Below are 20,760 nucleotides of genomic sequence, written 5' to 3' on the forward strand. Positions count from 1 at the left end.
AAAATGACAATGAAAGAAGCAGAAATATGCAGTCTAACCAGGAATACCGCTAAAACTTTTTCATTATCATTCATGGAGTTTAAGATATTGTCCGTGAGTTTTTGAATAGCATCTGTAGTAGATAGAGAGAGAGAGAGAAAGTATATTTATTGCTTAGCAAATGGCTAACGACTTGCGTCTTTCTGCCCGTGTGAATTACATTTTGTACAATATTACGGATGGCAAAATAACTAAGATATTCTGTTTGACAAAAAAAAAAAAGAAGAAATGTATTTCAATGTGTTAACAGCTACAGTGTTTCTGAGAGGTCCTTTATTATATCCATTAGTGGTTTAGTTGGGTACTTTCGTCTGTGTTGTCTGCTATCATTTTCTTGTATCGTGTTGCATTGTAGGATTTGTAGGTTGTGGGGGTTGTTTACAAATTTTTTCCCTAATGTTCTGAATCTACTCAATATTGGTTCTATCTCAGTTTTTTTCATACAGTAGGGTGTTGGGTGGGTTATAGAGTGGGTTTTCTGGATGACGTATCTTGCTCAAAGTTCTCAAACTACTGCATTCTGCCACTTCGATGTTGTTCAGGGTGGGTCTTCTAGCGTTGCTATACAAAAGATGTCCATATTCAAGCATTGGTCTACATATAGTCTTATATATCTTAGAGGCTGTTTCGGTGTTTATGCCACGATTTTTGTATGTGAGAGACTTAAAGTGCTTTGATCTAGCAATTATTTCTTTCTTTTTCTTGTAGGAATGTGTTTTGAAGTTTATTTTATTATCAATAGTAATTCCTAGGTACTTAGCCTGTAGTAGATATATTCTCTCTGAACCCAAATTGACTATTGCTCAACAGCTCAAACCTATTCAGAAATTAAATGAGTCTCGTCTTTAATGATTTCTCAAATATTTTTGAATCATCAGGGATATCGGACAGTAATTCGTCTTTTCCCTTTTGTTTCCACACTTGAAAATAAATGAAACATAAGATTCCTTCCATTCCACCGGACAATTCCACTTACAAAACACATGTTAATAATATATGTACTAATGGTTTTAGAATATGCACATGTGTAGCCTTTATGAGAAATGTTGAAATTTTATCGGGTTCGAGACAGGTGTTGCTCTTCAGTGATACTATATATGATAAAATTTGAACAAGTCTTGAAGCATCTATAGAATCATTTTCATCCACCTCTTTTGGCGGATAGCTGGACAAAGCTTGAACGGATATTTGAACTCTTTGAGTGAACTTCGTCATCACTTGCTCATTCAGCACTTTTACAGCCTCCAAAACTCGTTTGGTATAAATGCGAGTTTCATAATTATCCATTTCTGCAGTAACCACATTACAGACTGTTAGACCTGCCCTGTATACCACTGGCCGTTCTGTCCAAAGTATCGGAATCACCTTCATGCAAAGCCAGCACGCACTTATTAACATCCTCGAGACTATGATTTTCTGATACGACCAAGAAGTCATCGATTGTTGTGATATCGTCAACAGCTTCAGTTAACAGACCAACTTGATTTTCCCAAAGTTGTTTGAATGCATCCATATTTTCTTGTGCCACTTTACTTCTAGGTCTTGCAGCCAAAATTCTAGCTGCTTTTATCACTTCCGGGCACAAATTTGCCATCAGAACAGCTGCAAATCGAACCATCTTCACACCGTCCTCGTTATTAGACATGCTACACACTAAATTTGCAACTTCCACAAGTTTATTGGAGTGTTCGGTGAATACTACTGCATACTCCTCCACTTCCTTTTCATTGCCACTTCGAGCTGCTTTGATCAGGACCAAAAGTTTCCAGAAAACTGCAGAAAATTTCAATTCAGCATATGTGAAAACTAATCAAAAGTAAGGAGTTGTGATCGACAACAGCTTTACGTTAGGCAGGCCTTCTCAAATCCCTCGTCTTTCTACCCATATTGTGGATAGCCCCAGCTAACTTTTCGCTTTTGTCCTTATTACCCATCTGGAATCAATAAACCGATTAGATTATCACATTTATTTATTTAATTTTAGTGATTGGGCCCATAACCTATGGTTACTTACGTTCGACATGTACTCAGATAGTAAATCTTGAAGTGCCCGCCTAACAGCGCCAGCGTTGCATTCTGCAACTATACGTTCTCTTCTTTCATCTCTAGTGCAGCTCGAATCTGTCATTAGGGCAGCACCGCTAATAATGCTCTCCAAGCGTTCTTCAAGAGAAGGCCGGGTGTGGACCTCATTATAGGCTAATGGTTCCATCGCCATATGATCCTAAAACCAACATCATCATAAAGGAACTTAGAAACTCCTCAATCCTGATACTTGAAATAATAGTTATTTAAAATACAAGTGCAAAAAGCATTGATATTCTCTCATGAGTTTTTGAACGAACAAGTTAGAATGAGCCTTCTGTACGTCAGGTATTATACATTATTTAATTTTTTTAATTCACTGAATTTTCATCAAAATTAATGGAATATTTCCATAAGTATTGTTTAGTGATTTTTTGCATTGAAAAATGTCGGTTGACAGAACTGTTTTCTGTATCAGAAAATTGACAAATCTGTGACAAGAGAGTTCCATCTGCTAACAAATAATAATGAAATATAACCAGAAAATCTGTGAAAAACTGAGATATTCCCGCACGATTTTGTTCTGCGAGACTTTCCCGCAGAAATAGACAAATGAATTCAAGTACAAATGGAAATGATTATTATAATTACTCACATCAAATTCATCAAGTGCAGCTGCCAATTCACGTGGTCCGTCATAAGGACAAGAGGACGGTTGAGTGACTCTACCTTGAGCAACACCATTTATAGTGTTGACTGCTCCACAAACTTGCTTCAACACGTAATCTCTGTTTGCTTTGACCGCAGCAAATTCAGCATGTCTTACGTATACTTTAGAAGCTGTCAATAAAATCGTGGAATGTTTCTTCTGCAGCTGCCAAATTATCCCGAAGCTGAGGATCCTTCGACTCTTGTTGACGTTCTGCTGACTGATTCAACAGTTCATTAGTATTATGATGGAATGCTTTGATATTGTCTATCAGTTCTCCTTGACTTGATGCATTCTTTAGTTTTTCCAAATCGTTTTCAACATGTAAACTTTTGAGTAATAAGTGGACATCAACCATGTCAGCAAGTATAAGTAAACGGGTCACTGCTGATAGCAGATTTCTAGCTGCTCTAACCATGTTTCCTCTCCTCAGTAAAGAGCAAGGATCCTCTGAAAATTCTCTTGCTGCTATGCTCATTGCATTCCCTGAAATAATTGAGTATAATTTTAGTAGCAGAATTCATAACAACAAAAGTTCCTATAAGAAACTTAAGTAAAACCAATTTAAAATCAAAATATAGATTGCACCCTATTTACATTTTGTAATGAGTCAAGGTTTCATATATCAACAGATTTATTGATCACCTGATGATTCATCATTTAATGATTCAATATTTTATTGCTAAGTAAAAAAGAGTTTATTTTAGAACAACAAAACAAGAGGTTAAGAAATTACCTGTTTTGTGTACTTCTTCAACAGCTGCAAGCATTTCCTAAGTGATATCAGGATTTTCATAAGCAATTTGTTCTCCTTTCTCAATAAAATTTTCTGTTGCTTTTTCAACTGTACTTACAAGAGCGCTGGCACGTTTAGATTTTCCTTTTTTCTTTTAGAAGGACCTTAGGCGTTAACAAGTGTAGTTACCTGCAATACCAGCAGTTCCAGAGTTTTTTCCACTGATCTCTAAATTGTTAGGGTTTCATTTAAGACCAAAGAGGTCTCCAATTGTAAGACTCATATTGGTTCTTATATCACTGAAATGAACCAGAGGAATACTGTGTTTTCGATTGAAAATATAAAACAATTCTTTTACTCAGTCTGATGAATACTCAAACCATCTCTTTCTATATGCCACTCTTAATCCACCTTCGAGATTTAATTTTAATGAAACATTTTATTCTGTACAAATCGCACCCATCAAAAGCTGTTCTCTCATTTTCATATTGCATTCATCTTCGAAGTTTTGATCTGCGAAAAATATGTGTGAACCACCCTTTTTCTTTTCTGTCTTTTCCTTCTTGGGGATTGGAACAGAGGGATTGAAGGCCATTTCTGACATGTCATAAGTTTGAAATAGTTCATCTGATCGCAATTTTCCTATTTCGGGCACTAAAGCTCCTTCACCTGAAGATGGTACTCCATATGATATGTTTTTGACAAGTTTATGCACCACTGGGTGGTAAGACTTATTCAATAAGGCCAGCTCTTAAAGAGAAGTTGAAGCAGCATTAGTTTATTCTGTATCATCTAATTCAGGCAGGTAGTTACCATCACCAAATGAATTGTCTGTATCCAGAAGGATGTCCACATTCTCGTTCAACTGCCAATCCTAAAGTTCCCAAAGAACTATGATGCAGAACATGGAGGCTAAGTATTGCTAGTCTTTTAACGAATCTAATCAATCTTTTGTTGGTGATTTTTTTCTTCTTTTGATCAGTCATTCAAAATTTGTAAAACAATAAGATGATTATTGTGTCTTTTAGACGAAGCCGTAATTTCAAACAAATTTTTATGAATGTTGTTGTAAAACCTTGTAGGATCTAAAGTTAGAGACTCTCCTTGTCCACTCAATATCGCGAACACAGTTTGAATACAATGCAATTGTTCTCTGAATTAACCTTAATCTTTGAGAGTTAGCTTCCATAAAAATAAACGCAACTTTGATTTTTTTCTTCTCTTCTTGGTACCCAAATAAATTTGATTAGGGAACAAAAGGAAGCCTAAATCCTTGGAGATAGCTGTCTGGAATGCAGACAGCATCACTAACAAAATTAATTTCAACAAAAAAGACTTACGCCTTAAACGATGAGCTCGCCAGGAACATTTTGAATATCTGCCTTCACTTCCGATGTAATATTCATTTGGTGACAGTATAATGCAATTCTTTGTAGATAAGCCAGCAAGTCTTTCTTGGTGGAACTTTCATGACATTGCTCTGCTATTTGTCGAGTTAGTTTGTCCAACTTTGTTCCGGCTTCAGAAATTTTTTTAGCAGCATTAATTACGTCCATAGTTGTCTTCAAGGGTCCACGTCTACTGAAAAAGAGTTCAATGTTATAGTTAAAATTATACCTCCAATTCAGAAAAGTTGAAGTTTATCAATCGCTAAAATGTATTAAATCACCCTTGCATCACTATTTTTGTATTTAATGATATTCTTACTGAAATGCTGGATTATACACACTTACCAAGTAAAATCAGTCATCTCCATCATTACCATGCACATATGTTTGGCCAACACGATTATGTCACTTTGCTACCTTCTTGTCAAACTTCAATTTTTCGCTCCTGAAGAATTCCACCTGTTGCAAAATTTTCTTTTTATCTTCATCAGGCATTTTGCCCATTGCCTCTCTGGCTTAATACTGCTCGATACTGTGAAACAGGAAACATAATAATTCAGATTGCACATGAAATGACTGCACTGGTTTTATTACAGCTTCCATTGAACTTAAACTCAACGAAGAAACGTAAAGTTTTTGGTTCACACGACGTTGTTTTCACTGGCGAACGTCTCCGCACTTCGCAAATTCAGAAATCATCGGGTATCATCTGAGTCATCCTCAATATGTGGTGGCATGCGAGGAGGTTCGTTGCTATAAGAACATCCTGGTTGTAAGACATCATGACTGCCGCTGGGAGGTGTCAACAGACCGCCACTAGCTGTGAAGTTGACTGGCATAGACTGATCTTGCTGCCGATGTTGCTGCTGTTGAATAGAGGAAGGCAATCTATTCGCAAAATCCAATGAGTCCAACAGAACCGGATGGGCAACGAAATGTCTGGCAGCGCGTCTGTTATAAGCACCATTCTCCTCATGTCTCTTCTTCATCTGCTTCCGCTCCTTGGTCCTTCGATTCTGGAACCAAATCTTGATTTGACACTCCGAGAGTCCCAAGCTCGCAGCCAACTCAGTTATTCTACGGATCGTTATATATTTATTATTGAAGGATTAAAGATGGCGTCGAACGAAGATGACCTGAGTGATGGCGAGAGCGAAAAAGGCGAAGAAGATGTGAATTTATTGAGAAATAATTTCAAATGTTGTGTTAAAAAAGTATGCAAGGCTCAAATATGTATAAATTGTGATGGTTTATACCACAGTTCGTGCGTTAAAAGGAAAAATTTTAGAGTTATCAATCATAGGTACATCCAATGTTGTGATGAAGTTGCTGATAAGCAGTTAAATATGGAAAAGGGGAAAATCTTGGAATTGAAAATCGAGTATCTCAGTAAGTTACTTTTAGAAGCTACTGATAAAATTGAAATATTGAAAGAACACAACTCAGTTTTGAAAGAAAATAATAGATTGTTACTTCAAAGAATGGAACAAATTGAAAAAAAAAGATGATAAAAAAACAAAAACACAATATTCAGACGCAGTTAGAAAGAACAATAGTGACAGCAACATAATGCCAGAAATCGTAGTTCAAATGTCTGAGGACGAGGAAAGTGTCATAGAACTACAACAACAACAACAACAAAATATTAACCTCAAAGTACCCAAACGACAACATCGTAATTATATGTCGAAATTTCAAACTAGCGGCAATAAAGAACCATCTACTAACAACCGTTACTTGGTAGAAAAAATAAATAAACCAAATAGAGATGAAGAGGGCTTCGAAAAGGTACAACGAAGACGTCCTAAGAGACTCGGAACAACTAGGGTATCTAAAGAAGAGGAGAAAACGGGTTTTGTTGGAGCAGAAAGAAGAGCATGGATATACCTTTACAGAATTAAACGACATGTCACAGCTGAACAAGTGGAACAACATATAAGGAAAAACTCGTCGTTTGCCAATGAGAGTATTAAAGTGAAAGAACTACCAAGTGATCCGAAGCAGTTGAAAAGCTTTCTGTTGACTGCACCTCTCTTGAAGGTAAATTCTTTCTCAAGTTCTATTCCTTGGGTGTCTGTGTACACTATTCGGTATTTGTCCTTTGTCCTTGTTTTGCCCGGATTTGGTTGAGATTGATTTTCCCAAAGTTGTTTGAATGCATCCATGTTTTCTTGTGCCACTTTACTTCTAGGTCTTGCAGCTAAAACTCTAGCTGCTTTTATCACTTCCGGGCACAAATTTGCCATCAGAGCAGCAGCAAATCGAACCATCTTCACACCGTCCTCGTTATTAGACATGCTACACACTAAATTTGCAACTTCCACAAATTTATTGGAGTGTTCGGTGAATACTACTGCATACTCCTCCACTTCCTTTTCATTGCCACTTCGAGCTGCTTCGATCAGGACCAAAAGTTTCCAGAAAACTGCAGAAAATTTCAATTCACCATATGTGAAAACTAATCAACAGTAAGCAGTTGTGATCGACAACAGCTTTACGTAGTTGCCTCCTCAAATCCCTCGTCTTTCTACCCATATTACCCATCTGGAATCAATAAACCGATTAGATTATCATTTTTATTCATTAAATTTTAGTGATTGGGCCCATAACCTATGGTTACTTACGTTCGACATGTACTCAGATAATAAATTTTGAAGTGCCCGCCTAACAGCGTTGCATTCTGCATCTATACGTTCTCTTCTTTCACCTCTAGTGCAGCTCGAATCTGCCATTAGGGCAGCACCGCTAATAATGCTCTCCAAGCGTTCTTCAAGAGAAGGCCGGGTGTGGACCTCATTATAGGCTAATGGTTCCATCGCCGTATGATCCTAAAACCAACATCATCATAAAGGAACTTAGAAACTCCTCAATCCTGATACTTGAAATAATAGTTATTTAAAATACAAGTGCAAAAAGCATTGATATTCTCTCATGACTTTTTGAACGAACGAATTAGAATGAGCCCTCTGTACAGGTATTATACATTATTTAATTTTTTTAATTCACTGAATTTTCATCAAAATTAATGGAATATTTCCATAAGTATTGTTTTGTGATTTTTTTGCATTGAAAAATGTTGGTTGACAGAACTGTTTTCTGTATCAGAAAATTGACAAACCTGTGACAAGAGAGTTCCTTCTGCTAACATATAATATTGAAATATAACCAAAAAATCTGTGAAAAACTGAGATATTCCCGCACGATTTTGTTCTGCAAGACTTTCCCGCAGAAATAGACAAATGAATTCAAGTACAAATGGAAATGATTATTATAATTACTCACATCAAATTCATCAAGTGCAGCTGCCAATTCACGTGGTCCGTCATAAGGACAAGAGGATGGTTGAGTGACTCCACCTTGAGCAACACCATTTATAGTGTTGACTGCTCCACAAACTTGCTTCAACACGTAATCTCTGTTTGCTTTGACCGCAGCTAATTCAGGATGTCTTACGTATACTTTAGAAGCTTTCAATAAAATCGTGGAATGTTTCTTGAGTACAGCTCTGGCAGCTGCCAAATCATCCCGAAGCTGGGGATCCAACTCTTGTTGACGTTTTGCTGACTGATTCAACAGTTCATTAGTATTATGACGGAATGCTTTGATATTGTCTATCAGTTCTCCTTGACTTGATGCATTCTTCAGTTTTTCCAGATCGTTTTCAACTACATGTAAATTTTTGAGTAATAAGTGGACATCAACCATATGAGCAAGTATAAGTAAACGGGTCGCTGCAGATTTCTAGCTGCTCTAACCATGTTTCCTCTCCTCAGTAAAGAGCAAGGATCCTCTGAAAATTATCTTGCTGCTATGCTCATTGCATTCCCTGAAATAATTGAGTATAATTTTAGCAGCAGAATTTCTCAACAGCAAAAGTTCCTATAAGAAACTCAAGTAAAACCAATTTGAAATCAAAATATAGATTGCAACATATTTACATTTTGTAATGAGTCAAGGTATAGTAGATCAACAGATTTATTGTTCACCTGATGACTCATCATTTAATGATTCAATATTTTATTGCTAAATAAAAAAGAAGTGTATTATAGAACAACAAAACAAGAGGTTAAGAAATTACCTGTTTTGCGTACTTCTTCAACAGCTGCAAGCATGTCCTGAGTAATATCAGGGTTTTCATAAGCAATTTGTTCTCCTTCCTCAATAAAATTTTCTGTTGCTTTTTCAACTGTACTTACAAGAGCGCTGGCACGTTTAGATTTTCCTTTTTTTTTAGAAGGACCTTTGGTGTTAACAAGTGTATTTACTTGCAATACCAGCGGTTCCAGAGTTTTTTCCACTGACATTGTTCTGATCTCCAAATTTTTAGGGTTTCGTTTAAGACCAAAGAGATCTCCAATTGTAAGACTCATATTGGTTCTTATATCACTGAAATGAACCAGAGGAATACTGTGTTTTCGATTGAAAATATAAAACAATTCTTTTACTCAGTCTGATGAATACTCAGAATACTCACTTTAATTTTAACGAAACATTTTATTCTGTACAAATCGCACCCATCAAAAGCTGTTCTCTCATTTTCATATTGCATTCATCTTCGAAGTTTTGATCTGCGAAAAATATGTGTGAACCACCCTTTTTCTTTTCTGTCTTTTCCTTCTTGGGGATTGGAACAGAGGGATTGAAGGCCATTTCTGACATGTCATAAGTTTGAAATAGTTAATCTGATCGCAATTTTCTTATTTCGGGCACTAAAGCTCCTTCGAGTCCTTCGCCTGAAGATGGTACTCCATACGATATGTTTTTGACAAGTTTACGCACTACTGGGTGGTAAGACTTATTCAATAAGGCCAGCTCGTAAAGAGAAGTTGAAGCAGCATTAGTATATTCTGCATCATCTAATTCAGGCAGGTAGTTACCATCACCAAATGAATTGTCTGTATCCAGAAGGATGTCCACATTCTTGTTCAACTGCCAATCCTAAAGTTCCCAAAGAACTATGATGCTGAAGATGGAGACTAAGTATTGCTAGTCTTTTAACGAATCCAATCAATCTTTTGTTGGTGAATTTTTTCTTCTTTTGATCAAACAGTCATTTAAAATTTGTAAAACAATAAGATGATTATTGTGTCCTTTAGACGAAGCCGTAATTTCAAACAAATTTTTATGAATGTTGTACCGGTGTGAAAGCAGCAAACCGAGATAGCAAACTTTGACCTTGAAATCCTCGTACGAGACTCAATGATTGGGCGGATTTCGATGCAAAAATACTTATTATTAAATGTGCCAAATTTGCGGTTTCTCGAAAACTATATATAGGATCGAATTCAAATTTGGAGGTGTCCTCCAGGAGCCATAGCGCCTAACAACTGCATATACGGCATTTACGTACACCTCAAGGGGGCCCATGGGGGGCATCAAATGTGTCAAATTTGAGGTTTCTCGAAAACTATACATAGGATCGAATTCAAATTTGGAGGTGTCCTCCAGGACCCATAGCGCCTGACAACTGCATATACGGCATTTACTTACACCTCAAGGGGGCCCATGGGGGGCATCAAATGAGATAAAAAAATTCGGTTTCTCGAAAACTATACATAGGATCGAATTCAAATTTGGAGGTGTCATCCAGGACCCATAGCGCCTAAGAACTGAATAAACGGCATTTACTTACACCTCAAGGGGGCCCATGGGGGGCATCAAATGTGTCAAATTTGAGGTTTCTCGAAAACTATACATAGGATCGAATTCAAATTTGGAGGTGTCATCCAGGATCCATAGCGCCTAAGAACTACATAAACGGCATTCACTTACACCCCAAGGGGGCCCATGGGGGGCATCAAATGTGTCAAATTTGAGGTTTCTCGAAAACTATACATAGGATCAAATTCAAATTTGGAGGTGTCATCCAGTACTCATAGCGCCTAAGAACTGCATAAACGGCATTTACTTACACCTCAAGGGGGCCTATGGGGGGCATCAAATGTGTCAAATTTGAGGTTTCTCGAAAACTATACATAGGATCGAATTCAAATTTGGAGGTGTCCTCCAGGACCCATAGCGCCTAAGAACTGCATAAACGGCATTTACTTACACCTCAAGGGGGCCTATGGGGGGCATCAAATGTGTCAAATTTGAGGTTTCTCGAAAACTATACATAGGATCGAATTCAAATTTGGAGGTGTCATCCAGGACCCATAGCGCCTAAGAACTGAATAAACGGCATTTACTTACACCTCAAGGGGGCCTATGGGGGGCATCAAATGTGTCAAATTTGAGGTTTCTCGAAAACTATACATAGGATCGAATTCAAATTTGGAGGTGTCATCCAGGACCCATAGCGCCTAAGAACTGCATAAACGGCATTTACTTACACCTCAAGGGGGCCTATGGGGGGCATCAAATGTGTCAAATTTGAGGTTTCTCGAAAACTATACATAGGATCGAATTCAAATTTGGAGGTGTCATCCAGGACCCATAGCGCCTAAGAACTGAATAAACGGCATTTACTTACACCTCAAGGGGGCCCATGGGGGGCATCAAATGTGTCAAATTTGAGGTTTCTCGAAAACTATACATAGGATCGAATTCAAATTTGGAGGTGTCATCCAGGATCCATAGCGCCTAAGAACTACATAAACGGCATTCACTTACACCCCAAGGGGGCCCATGGGGGGCATCAAATGTGTCAAATTTGAGGTTTCTCGAAAACTATACATAGGATCAAATTCAAATTTGGAGGTGTCATCCAGTACTCATAGCGCCTAAGAACTGCATAAACGGCATTTACTTACACCTCAAGGGGGCCTATGGGGGGCATCAAATGTGTCAAATTTGAGGTTTCTCGAAAACTATACATAGGATCGAATTCAAATTTGGAGGTGTCCTCCAGGACCCATAGCGCCTAAGAACTGCATAAACGGCATTTACTTACACCTCAAGGGGGCCTATGGGGGGCATCAAATGTGTCAAATTTGAGGTTTCTCGAAAACTATACATAGGATCGAATTCAAATTTGGAGGTGTCATCCAGGACCCATAGCGCCTAAGAACTGCATAAACGGCATTTACTTACACCTCAAGGGGGCCTATGGGGGGCATCAAATGTGTCAAATTTGAGGTTTCTCGAAAACTATACATAGGATCGAATTCAAATTTGGAGGTGTCCTCCAGGACCCATAGCGCCTGACAACTGCATATACGGCATTTACTTACACCTCAAGGGGGCCTATGGGGGGCATCAAATGTGTCAAATTTGAGGTTTCTCGAAAACTATACATAGGATCGAATTCAAATTTGGAGGTGTCCTCCAGGACCCATAGCGCCTAAGAACTGCATAAACGGCATTTACTTACACCTCAAGGGGGCCTATGGGGGGCATCAAATGTGTCAAATTTGAGGTTTCTCGAAAACTATACATAGGATCGAATTCAAATTTGGAGGTGTCATCCAGGACCCATAGCGCCTAAGAACTGCATAAACGGCATTTACTTACACCTCAAGGGGGCCTATGGGGGGCATCAAATGTGTCAAATTTGAGGTTTCTCGAAAACTATACATAGGATCGAATTCAAATTTGGAGGTGTCCTCCAGGACCCATAGCGCCTGACAACTGCATATACGGCATTTACTTACACCTCAAGGGGGCCTATGGGGGGCATCAAATGTGTCAAATTTGAGGTTTCTCGAAAACTATACATAGGATCGAATTCAAATTTGGAGGTGTCATCCAGGACCCATAGCGCCTAAGAACTGCATAAACGGCATTTACTTACACCTCAAGGGGGCCTATGGCGGGCATCAAATGTGTCAAATTTGAGGTTTCTCGAAAACTATACATAGGATCGAATTCAAATTTGGAGGTGTCCTCCAGGACCCATAGCGCCTGACAACTGCATATACGGCATTTACTTACACCTCAAGGGGGCCCATGGGGGGCATCAAATGAGATAAAAAAATTCGGTTTCTCGAAAACTATACATAGGATCGAATTCAAATTTGGAGGTGTCATCCAGGACCCATAGCGCCTAAGAACTGAATAAACGGCATTTACTTACACCTCAAGGGGGCCCATGGGGGGCATCAAATGTGTCAAATTTGAGGTTTCTCGAAAACTATACATAGGATCGAATTCAAATTTGGAGGTGTCATCCAGGATCCATAGCGCCTAAGAACTACATAAACGGCATTTACTTACACCTCAAGGGGGCCTATGGGGGGCATCAAATGTGTCAAATTTGAGGTTTCTCGAAAACTATACATAGGATCGAATTCAAATTTGGAGGTGTCATCCAGGATCCATAGCGCCTAAGAACTACATAAACGGCATTCACTTACACCCCAAGGGGGCCCATGGGGGGCATCAAATGTGTCAAATTTGAGGTTTCTCGAAAACTATACATAGGATCAAATTCAAATTTGGAGGTGTCATCCAGGACCCATAGCGCCTAAGAACTGCATAAACGGCATTTACTTACACCTCAAGGGGGCCTATGGGGGGCATCAAATGTGTCAAATTTGAGGTTTCTCGAAAACTATACATAGGATCGAATTCAAATTTGGAGGTGTCCTCCAGGACCCATAGCGCCTGACAACTGCATATACGGCATTTACTTACACCTCAAGGGGGCCCATGGGGGGCATCAAATGAGATAAAAAAATTCGGTTTCTCGAAAACTATACATAGGATCGAATTCAAATTTGGAGGTGTCATCCAGGACCCATAGCGCCTAAGAACTGCATAAACGGCATTTACTTACACCTCAAGGGGGCCCATGGGGGGCATCAAATGTGTCAAATTTGAGGTTTCTCGAAAACTATACATAGGATGGAATTCAAATTTGGAGGTGTCCTCCAGGACCCATAGCGCCTGACAACTGCATATACAAATCATGATGAAAGACACATACTGAAAACCACATTGAAATAAATAATTTTTCAAAATATAAAATTGCGTGAAAATTCAAAAAAGTTGAAGGGGATGGCACAGGGCGCAACAAATATCCTTCATAAATGCATCAACATTTGCCAAAACTAAAACAAAAATTGAACTGCTTCAGGATTTTCTTTCAAAATATTCTTCTTTTGAGAATATGAATTTGTTTCATAATTTTGACGCGCAGCGTATATTCACTATCAACAGTCATTTTCTCTTCGATAGCCAATTTTTTGTTTAGTAGCTATTGCTGCTTTCTTGACGGAATACATCATACGGGAAGATACTGATCCTGACAAAGACTACATCGCATTGATACCTTGTGGACACAGTAGGTACCGAAAAATGTGATGTAGGTACACCTATTATAAAATATTTATATGTTGCATATTATGTTTCGGTTGTCCGCTCAAGGGAGAATTTCGTAACCGAGTAGGTATACGAAAAATAGGTGTACGCGTCCGCCCAAGGGAGTGTCCGCTCAAGAGAGGGTACCATCTGAAGGATTTGCATTACCGAATTCAGGACTATGAAAATGTGTCCGTTCAACAGAGGTGTCCGTTAGTAGAGGTTTCACTGTATTGCCAACAGGCCGAATCCAACAAAATTTCGCTAAAGGTTGCGCGTTTCTGTTCTCGAAATGACTGCCAAGTTTCAATTCCATATCTCTCGTAGTTCCTGAAATAATATCAGGAAATAATATCAGGGAATAACCTCAAAATGTCTTTAACTCCTAAGCCGTACGTCCCATTTTGATGAGAAATCTACCCTGAAAGTTTGAAGTCGATAGGACCAACGGTACCTACTCCCGTTATCGTGCATACGGCAGACCGACCGTTGCCAAAAAATCTGACAACGGATTCGTAATCAGGGAGTACAAATTAGACGTTTTAGACCATTTTCGGCTCAAAATTCGACACATTTGATGCCCCCCATAGGCCCCCTTGAGGTGTAAGTAAATGCCGTTTATGCAGTTCTTAGGCGCTATGGGTCCTGGATGACACCTCCAAATTTGAATTCGATCCTATGTATAGTTTTCGAGAAACCTCAAATTTGACACATTTGATGCCCCCCATAGGCCCCCTTGAGGTGTAAGTAAATGCCGTTTATGCAGTTCTTAGGCGCTATGGGTCCTGGAGGACACCTCCAAATTTGAATTCGATCCTATGTATAGTTTTCGAGAAACCTCAAATTTGACACATTTGATGCCCCTCATAGGCCCCCTTGAGGTGTAAGTAAATGCCGTTTATGCAGTTCTTAGGCGCTATGGATCCTGGATGACACCTCCAAATTTGAATTCGATCCTATGTATAGTTTTCGAGAAACCTCAAATTTGACACATTTGATGCCCCCCATGGGCCCCCTTGAGGTGTAAGTAAATGCCGTTTATGCAGTTCTTAGGCGCTATGGGTCCTGGATGACACCTCCAAATTTGAATTCGATCCTATGTATAGTTTTCGAGAAACCGAATTTTTTTATCTCATTTGATGCCCCCCATGGGCCCCCTTGAGGTGTAAGTAAATGCCGTATATGCAGTTGTCAGGCGCTATGGGTCCTGGAGGACACCTCCAAATTTGAATTCGATCCTATGTATAGTTTTCGAGAAACCTCAAATTTGACACATTTGATGCCCCCCATAGGCCCCCTTGAGGTGTAAGTAAATGCCGTTTATGCAGTTCTTAGGCGCTATGGGTCCTGGATGACACCTCCAAATTTGAATTTGATCCTATGTATAGTTTTCGAGAAACCTCAAATTTGACACATTTGATGCCCCCCATGGGCCCCCTTGGGGTGTAAGTGAATGCCGTTTATGTAGTTCTTAGGCGCTATGGATCCTGGATGACACCTCCAAATTTGAATTCGATCCTATGTATAGTTTTCGAGAAACCTCAAATTTGACACATTTGATGCCCCCCATGGGCCCCCTTGAGGTGTAAGTAAATGCCGTTTATTCAGTTCTTAGGCGCTATGGGTCCTGGAGGACACCTCCAAATTTGAATTTGATCCTATGTATAGTTTTCGAGAAACCTCAAATTTGACACATTTGATGCCCCCCATAGGCCCCCTTGAGGTGTAAGTAAATGCCGTTTATGCAGTTCTTAGGCGCTATGGGTCCTGGATGACACCTCCAAATTTGAATTCGATCCTATGTATAGTTTTCGAGAAACCTCAAATTTGACACATTTGATGCCCCCCATGGGCCCCCTTGGGGTGTAAGTGAATGCCGTTTATGTAGTTCTTAGGTGCTATGGATCCTGGATGACACCTCCAAATTTGAATTCGATCCTATGTATAGTTTTCGAGAAACCTCAAATTTGACACATTTGATGCCCCCCATGGGCCCCCTTGAGGTGTAAGTAAATGCCGTTTATTCAGTTCTTAGGCGCTATGGGTCCTGGAGGACACCTCCAAATTTGAATTCGATCCTATGTATAGTTTTCGAGAAACCTCAAATTTGACACATTTGATGCCCCCCATAGGCCCCCTTGAGGTGTAAGTAAATGCCGTTTATGCAGTTCTTAGGCGCTATGGGTCCTGGAGGACACCTCCAAATTTGAATTCGATCCTATGTATAGTTTTCGAGAAACCTCAAATTTGACACATTTGATGCCCCCCATAGGCCCCCTTGAGGTGTAAGTAAATGCCGTTTATTCAGTTCTTAGGCGCTATGGGTCCTGGAGGACACCTCCAAATTTGAATTCGATCCTATGTATAGTTTTCGAGAAACCTCAAAGTTGACACATTTGATGCCCCCCATAGGCCCCCTTGAGGTGTAAGTAAATGCCGTTTATGCAGTTCTTAGGCGCTATGGGTCCTGGATGACACCTCCAAATTTGAATTTGATCCTATGTATAGTTTTCGAGAAACCTCAAATTTGACACATTTGATGCCCCCCATGGGCCCCCTTGGGGTGTAAGTGAATGCCGTTTATGTAGTTCTTAGGCGCTATGGATCTTGGATGACACCTCCAAATTTGAATTCGATCCTATGTATAGTTTTCGAGAAACCGAATTTTTTTATCTCATTTGATGCCCCCCATGGGCCCCCTTGAGGTGTAAGTAAATGCCGTATATGCAGTTGTCAGGCGCTATGGGTCCTGGAGGACACCTCCAAATTTGAATTCGATCCTATGTATAGTTTTCGAGAAACCTCAAATTTGACACATTTGATGCCCCCCATGGGCCCCCTTGAGGTGTACGTAAATGCCGTATATGCAGTTGTTAGGCGCTATGGCTCCTGGAGGACACCTCCAAATTTGAATTCGATCCTATGTATAGTTTTCGAGAAACCGAATTTTTTTATCTCATTTGATGCCCCCCATGGGCCCCCTTGAGGTGTAAGTAAATGCCGTATATGCAGTTGTCAGGCGCTATGGGTCCTGGAGGACACCTCCAAATTTGAATTCGATCCTATGTATAGTTTTCGAGAAACCTCAAATTTGACACATTTGATGCCCCCCATGGGCCCCCTTGAGGTGTACGTAAATGCCGTATATGCAGTTGTTAGGCGCTATGGCTCCTGGAGGACACCTCCAAATTTGAATTCGATCCTATATATAGTTTTCGAGAAACCGCAAATTTGGCACATTTAATAATAAGTATTTTTGTATCGAAATCCGCCCAATCATTGAGTCTCGTACGAGGATTTCAAGGTCAAAGTTTGCTATCTCGGTTTGCTGCTTTCACACCGGTGAATGTTGTTGTGAAACCTTGTAGGATCTAAAGTTAGAGACTCTCCTTGTCCACTCAATATCGCGAACACAGTTTGAATACAATGCAATTGTTCTCTGAATTAACCTTGATCTTTGAGAGTTAGCTTCCATTAAAATAAACGCAACTTTTTCTTCTTTTCTTGGTACCCAAATAAATTTGATTAGGGAACAAAAGGAAGCCTAAATCCTTGAAGATGCAGACAGCATCACCAACAAAATTAATTTCAACAAAAAAGACTTACGCCTTAAACGATGAGCTCGCCAGGAACATTTTGAATATCTGCCTTCACTTCCGATGTAATATTCATTTGGTGACAGTATAATGCAATTCTTTGTAGATAAGCCAGCAAGTCTTTCTTGGTGGAACTTTCATGACATTGCTCTGCTATTTGTCGAGTCAGTTTGTCCGACTTTGTTCCGGCTTCAGAAATTTTTTTAACAGCATTAATTACGTCCATAGTTGTCTTCAAGGGTCCACGTCTACTGAAAAAGAGTTCAATGTTATAGTTAAAGTTATACCTCCAATTCAGAAAAGTTGAAGTTTATCAATCGCTAAAATGTATTAAATCACCCTTGCATCACTATTTTTGTATTTAATGATATTCTTACTGAAATGCTGGATTATACACACTTACCAAGTAAAATCAGTCATCTCCATCATTATCATGCACATATGTTTGTGCCAACACGATTATGTCATTGCCAGCATCGTCCCATTTTGCTACCTGCTTGTCAAACTTCAATTTTTCGCTCCTGAAGAATTCCACCTGTTGCAAAATTTTCTTTTTATCTTCATCAGGCATTTTGCCCATTGCCTCTCTGGCTTAATACTGCTCGATACTGTGAAACAGGAAACATAATAATTCAGATTGCACATGAAATGACTGCACTGGTTTTATTACAGCTTCCATTGAACTTAAACTCAACGAAGAAACGTAAAGTTTTTGGTTCACACGACGTTGTTTTCACTGGCGAACGTCTCCGCACTTCGCAAATTCAGAAATCATCGGGTATCATCTGAGTCATCCTCAATATGTGGTGGCATGCGAGGAGGTTCGTTGCTATAAGAACATCCTGGTTGTAAGACATCATGACTGCCGCTGGGAGGTGTCAACAGACCGCCACTAGCTGTGAAGTTGACTGGCATAGACTGATCTTGCTGCCGATGTTGCTGCTGTTGAATAGAGGAAGGCAATCTATTCGCAAAATCCAATGAGTCCAACAGAACCGGATGGGCAACGAAATGTCTGGCAGCGCGTCTGTTATAAGCACCATTCTCCTCATGTCTCTTCTTCAGCTGCTTCCGCTCCTTGGTCCTTCGATTCTGGAACCAAATCTTGATTTGACGCTCCGAGAGTCCCAAGCTCGCAGCCAACTTAGTTATTCTACGGATCGTTATATATTCATTATTGAAGGTAAATTCTTTCTCAAGTTCTATTCTTTGGTGTCTGTGTACACTATTCGGTATTTGTCCTTTCTCCTTGTTTTGCCTGGATTTGGTTGAGATTGATAAGAAGATTTTTTTATCCAGTCATATGGGCTGCGGGATGCACCAGGTCTGCCACCGGTTCTTGGATGCGCGCCGCCACATGTGATTGCATGAGCGCCTTGATGGTGATGGGCAAAGTGGCTTGAACAACCAGAAATATTCGGCGGGGATGCGGGAGTCACATTTTCTAAGCCGGGAGTAGAATTATCGCTCGGAGAAAGAGTCAGAGTATGTGACGGCAGTCCATCAAGTTGCTGTTGGTGGTGGTACATATGAGGCACCTGTTGGGACATCTGAAATATCGACATATTCATTAGGAAACATGCTATGGTGATGCTGCCACATGAACTGATCATCTTGCATGCAATAAGGGTTTCCTGTATTTTGCATCTGAGCATGATGGTAGCCTTGGTACCAATGATGCATTGGATGTCCGGTATGGCCTTGATGATGGTGCATATGCGAACCAGCAGCGTGGGCATGATATCCCGAAGGTCCAGCGTTAGCGTGATGAGCACCGTAATGTCCAGGTACACCTGGATGACCGCCGTTTCCTGGCAGGGAATATCCGGAGGCACTGGCAGAATAGTTCATTCCCGAAGATCCAGGAAATGAATGAAATCCCATCGCAGTCAAATGAGAAGTTCCTGTCTCAACCTTATTTGATTAGGATCATTTGGAAGCCAAATAATTATGAATAACCTCGAAATCTTGATAAGGTGGGGATATTGAACTTTTTGGAAACGGCCCTCGAACCAAAAAAATTTTTTCCCCGAGTTTTTCAACAATCTGTCACCAGTATCAAGACCCATTTTTTGACAAACCAATCCTATCTACCTAATTTTTTCTTCGAAAACTGTGGAATTATCTACCACATCGAACTACGAATGACCAATCCAGGCAGCTGTTACTTTTGAGTCACGAGCCAGTTCAACTCCTTCTGAACGACAACTGTGTTCCTCAGTTGAGTAAAACTCGGATACTTGTTGTTTTTCAAAACTTCAAAGACTCGACTTGCATTATGTTGAAAAGATACAGCTTTTGATCCAACGTCTTGGAAACACCAGGATACATCTTGAAAACTTGTTGCAATGATTCGAATGACATTTCCAGCCAGTCCTGCTGCGTTATTATTAGGTGAAAAGAAATTCTCGGGTCAACGGGCGTTGGCTTTGAAGTCCTAAAAAAAGTTATCTTCAAGCGAAATTGTATTGAACAAATCTCAAATATAAATGTCTAAAAATGCCTAAATAAATCTCGATTGTCATAATTTTGTAATTACCTGGACGCAGTCACTATTCTAGCTTCATTAATCAACCACTTCCTCTATATCCAAAAATTCTGGCAATGAACCCATCAATGTTTGCTGTTCTAGTGTAGAATATATTTCTGACAGCACGAGTCCTCTGCAACTTGGATGACTAGGTTCCTGATAAATATCCATTTGGAAATATTGGTTGTTCACAAGGAAACATCATTGCCTAAAAATTGTGAAATCATTTTTTTTTAACTTCTTTCACTTGAAGACCTGGGGGAAGGGACTGCTTAAGTTTTTCAGCCTTTTCCTTATCTGTGATAACTAAGGTGTACAGGAATCTTGAGCACCTTACTTTGAATTTGGTGTTATCCATATTCTTCTTTATTTTAACTGATTTGGCGTTCCTTCCTTCTCGCCGTTAGGAGGAACTCCTTGATCTCGGTGATTTCTCTTGGCATTTTGTAAATTAACTTAGCTCGGTCACCAAGTTAAAACGAAAAGGAATCGACTAT

At 39.7% G+C, this 20,760-nt stretch overlaps 1 protein-coding gene and 2 pseudogenes across 1 annotated transcript; all 3 read right to left on the minus strand.

Annotated features, from left to right (window-relative positions):
* Positions 1-131: 131 nt before the first annotated feature.
* LOC123681968 lies at positions 132-18,496 on the minus strand (annotated as a pseudogene).
* On the minus strand, positions 1,650-20,471 carry LOC123681959 (annotated as a pseudogene).
* On the minus strand, positions 7,291-10,000 carry LOC123681961 (catenin alpha-like). Its single transcript, XM_045620347.1, has 4 exons — positions 8,976-10,000; positions 8,180-8,723; positions 7,522-7,725; positions 7,291-7,441 (listed from the first exon to the last, which is right to left on the minus strand). The coding sequence occupies exons 2-4, from the start codon at positions 8,600-8,602 to the stop codon at positions 7,340-7,342; spliced, it is 729 nt and encodes a 242-aa protein (XP_045476303.1). The 5' UTR covers positions 8,603-8,723; positions 8,976-10,000; the 3' UTR covers positions 7,291-7,339.
* Positions 20,472-20,760: the final 289 nt, after the last annotated feature.

Source organism: Harmonia axyridis, chromosome 6 (assembly GCF_914767665.1).
Source record: "Harmonia axyridis chromosome 6, icHarAxyr1.1, whole genome shotgun sequence".
NCBI classification, from domain to species: domain Eukaryota; kingdom Metazoa; phylum Arthropoda; class Insecta; order Coleoptera; family Coccinellidae; genus Harmonia; species Harmonia axyridis.

Coding starts and splice junctions, on each gene's coding strand:
- LOC123681961 (XM_045620347.1), bottom strand. CDS start 8,602: ATGGTTGATGTCCACTTATTACTCAAAAATTTACATGTAGTTGAAAAC. Junction 7,726..8,179: donor CTGCACTTGATGAATTTGAT/GTGAGTAATTAT, acceptor TGTTGGTTTTAG/GATCATACGGCGATGGAACC. Junction 7,442..7,521: donor TATCTGAGTACATGTCGAAC/GTAAGTAACCAT, acceptor TATTGATTCCAG/ATGGGTAATATGGGTAGAAA.